This window comes from Amphimedon queenslandica, unplaced genomic scaffold (assembly GCF_000090795.2).
Source record: "Amphimedon queenslandica unplaced genomic scaffold, v1.1 AMPQUscaffold_13356, whole genome shotgun sequence".
In the NCBI taxonomy this organism is placed as follows: domain Eukaryota; kingdom Metazoa; phylum Porifera; class Demospongiae; order Haplosclerida; family Niphatidae; genus Amphimedon; species Amphimedon queenslandica.
Window position 1 is genome coordinate 2,230 of NW_003546408.1, and position 3,868 is coordinate 6,097.

Below are 3,868 nucleotides of genomic sequence, written 5' to 3' on the forward strand. Positions count from 1 at the left end.
TACCTGTGCATCCAGTGCAATTAATAAAGTGTATGGATCATCCAGTGTGAGCGATGAGGATCTCCTAACTCTTTGTTTTGTTGGAATAATATGACTACCTCTGATGAACAATGGGATCTATGAATAATTAATTAATTAATTAATTAATATCAATGAATAATAATGAGAAGTACTTTAGACAGAGGGGCTGTCACGTGCTGTCTCCTTCCTCCATTATGAGCGGTCTGGTCATCATAATCATACCATAACTGAAAAATAAAATACAATAAATTGCCACTTGTCTTCCCCCTCTCTCCCTCACTGTGCTGGTTCCAGGTAGGTATAACTGAACATAGTTAGCTCCTTCATCCATAACTGGCCTCACCATCAGTCCTGATCCTAATGGAAGGACCATAAGAGACCTTTATCTTCTCTATCTCTTTAACTTACCAATCATTATCTGGTCCTCAATATTGTAAGTGTTCTTATCACGAGGGAACTCCAACCATAACGGCCTAAACAGAAAAGAGAAATTACTAGCGCTGGAAATACTAATATACACGTATATGTATGTACACATGTACATGTACATGTACTTTTCGATTCTGATAATATCAACAATAAATCGAAAAATTTAAGTCGGAATCACCTCAAACTTCCTACATTACATAAGTACATCAATATATATCAGAAAATGTAATAAAAATTGGGGGTGATTTCGGAGCCATTTTTTGGAAAAAACCATGGGCTATAGCCTTGGGCAATTTTCAAAACCTGGCCGATTTCTTAAAATGGCCATAACTCAGAAATGTTAAGTCAGAATCAGCTCAAACTTTCTACACAACATAAGTACATCAATATGCATCAGAAAATGTAATAAAAATTGGGGGTGATTTCGGAGCCAATTTTTGGAAAAAAGCTTGGGCTATAGTACAGGAAATTTTCCGAAATTGGCTCATTTTTAAAAATGGCAATAACTCGAAATATTTTAGTTGGAATCACCTCAAACTTTCCACAGAGCATAAGGACATCAATATGCATCAGAAAATGAAATAAAAACTGGGGGTAATTTTGGGGTCATTTTTTGGAGAAAAAGCATGGGATATAGCCTTGGGTAATTTTCAAAAATTGGCCGATTTCTTAAAATGGCCATAACTCAGAAATGTTAAGTCAGAATCAGCCCAAACTTTCTACACAACATAAGTACATCAATATGCATCAGAAAATGTAGTAAAAATTGGGAGTGATTTCGGAGCCATTTTTTTGAAAAAAGCATGGGCTATATATAGTACTGGGAAGTTTTCAGAAATTGGCTCATTTTTAAAAATGGCGATAACTCAAAATATTTTAGTTGGAATCAGCTCAAACTTTCCACAGAGCATAAGTACATCAATATACATAAGAAAATGTAATAAAAATTGGGGGTGGTTTCGGAGCCATTTTTTAGGAAAAAGCATGGGCTATAGTATTTTTTCATACTTAATTATATTAAACACTTATTCAAGCACAAGTTCCATCCTTCCTTACCTAGCGACAGGTAGTCCGGAGATGTGGCTCTGATAAAAGAGAGTATACCAATATGGGAGGAGCTTATATCGGAGCCGCAATGCTTCATGAATCACGTTCCTATTTTCCTCATCCATTAGATAGGGCTCACGCCTCTTAGTGTCAATATGAGCATGTGCTCGAAAGAAAGGATAAAAGGAGCCAGCCTATAATAATAATAATAATAATAATAATAATAATAATAATAATAATGATAATAATAATAATAATAATAATAATAATAATAATGACAATAAATGAATATCAAATACCTCCTACCTGATACCATCTTGCAACAAGCTCTTGTCCAGGGTCTTTAATTTAAAGAACCCGCCCACATCCGCCCCCACAAAAGGTAGCCCAGCCACACCCACTGAGAGTACCATTGGCAAGGAGGCCCTGAGGTGGTCCCATGCTGCCACATTGTCCCCAGTCCATATAGCACCTATAGAAACACCTCTCCTTGAAACCAGACCGGTGGGTTTTTAAGGGTTTTACCATAGCGCTGGCTCCCGGCAAAGAAAGCTCTTGAGAGAACAAAAGGTCTTTCTCTTCCACCACTCCTCATCTTGTGACCTTCATAAGTAGCACTGTGCTGTGGAGGAGGGAGAAAGAAAGAGAGAGAGGGGGGAAAGAGAGAGAGGGGGAGGAGAGAGAGAAAGAGAGGGGGGGAGAGAGAGGGGGGGAGGAGAGAGAGATGATTCAAAATATAAAACAATGTCTAGTGTATTGCTCCTCTATTTCTTTTATAGTTATGTGTCAAGACTTCCCAAACCAGGAGAGACTATTGCTGGGCGGAGCTTCAGTCAAGGTTTTGGAGGGAAGGGAGCCAATCAGTGCATAATGGCAGCACGTCTTGGCTCATCAACAGCAATGGTGGCTAAACTAGGGAATGACAGCTTTGGTCGGAGCACAATTGAGAACTTCAATACAAACAAAGTCAACGTAAATAAAAATAATTATAAATATTAATGGTTGCACTTGCTTAGGTTGATCATGTTGGTATTGTTGATGAGAGCCAGTCTGGTGTCGCTCAAATAACAGTTAATGATGAAGGTATGACTAATTGTCATATATTATTGTTTTAGTTGATTCCATAATGTTTTTGAAATTAGTATCCCAAGTTTTAAAATGTACCCCCAATTTTCATTACACATTATGTGACCTGTAAATTATATACACAAATGTATGCGCACATGTAGTAAAAATTTATTATGATAGGAGAAAACTCCATTGTAATTGTTAGTGGTGCTAATAATCACTTAAATGATGAGGACCTTGGATCTGCAAAGGAGATGATATCAAGGGCTACAGACTACAGTATTAGTGTGCCAATTGGAAATATCACCAGAGATGACACTTAATGCTCTCAAACTTGCTAAAGAGACAAGAGAAGGTTTTAAACTAATTTCAATAGCATAATTATGAACTTCACTTATGTATAGACTCTGCCGCTACCACAACTATATTTAATGCTGCTCCTGGCCTTGCTGGACTAAAAAAGAGTTTTATAAATACTCTGACATTTTGTGTGTGAATGAAACAGAGGTATATGCATCTTTATAAACCAGGAACTAGCATTGATTTCTAGGCTGAATTATTATCTGGAGTATCAGTGACTGACAGAGCCTCAGGTGAAAATGCTGTTCTATCTTTGCAGAACGAAGGACCAGGCTGTATTGTATTAACCATGGGGAGTGGAGGAGTCCTATACACACTACCTAGGGAAGAAAGAAATGGAGATGACTCAGTTAGTGTGCATCACATACCTGCAGAGCCTGTTAATGTTGTTGATACTACAGTAAGGAGACTTGAGAGATGAGAATAGAGATGATTTAAGTTCAACTTTATAGGGAGCAGGTGATGCATTTGTAGGAGCACTGGCATATTACATAGCAAGACACTCCAGTCTTAGTTTTTCGGAGAAGATAAGAAGATCCTCACTCATTGCCACACACACTGTTACACTACCAGGAACACAGACCAGCTTCCAAACACACACCCTCCCTAAAGAACTCATGGTATCCTGAGCATATAATTATGACATATGATATAATAATTATGCTTGCAGCATTTACATTTTCCTGACTAATTTCAAAAAATAAACAAGAGTATTATTTATAATAATAATAAAATCTATCTATGTGAACACAAAGCTAGCTCCTCCCTTAGTAACAGCAGGTATCATGATCATACAATAAACTGCAAAAAGCAAATGAAAGGAGGCACTCATAAGTAGAAAATAAGAATACAATTGAGTCCTTTGTATCTGCATGTAACAAGTAAGACTGATAGCTTGAAACCTCACAATATGATTCGAAGCAGTGACCTGTATCAGCCCAGC

At 37.4% G+C, this 3,868-nt stretch overlaps 1 protein-coding gene and 1 pseudogene across 1 annotated transcript in view; one reads left to right on the forward strand and one right to left on the reverse strand.

Annotated features, from left to right (window-relative positions):
- LOC109582769 (neutral alpha-glucosidase AB-like) overlaps window positions 1–1,877 on the reverse strand; it is a 2,251-nt gene extending 374 nt beyond the window's left edge. The window contains exons 1-6 of the mRNA XM_019997691.1: window positions 1,804–1,877; window positions 1,507–1,691; window positions 430–494; window positions 302–378; window positions 174–248; window positions 2–117 (exon numbers count right to left, since the gene is read on the reverse strand). Coding sequence (XP_019853250.1) covers window positions 2–117; window positions 174–248; window positions 302–378; window positions 430–494; window positions 1,507–1,622 — 449 coding nt within the window. The 5' untranslated portion in view covers window positions 1,623–1,691; window positions 1,804–1,877. The remainder of the gene's footprint in view (window position 1; window positions 118–173; window positions 249–301; window positions 379–429; window positions 495–1,506; window positions 1,692–1,803) is intronic.
- A 332-nt stretch (window positions 1,878–2,209) lies between these two features.
- On the forward strand, window positions 2,210–3,862 carry LOC100641213 (ribokinase-like; annotated as a pseudogene).
- The last annotated feature ends 6 nt before the right edge of the window (window positions 3,863–3,868 follow it).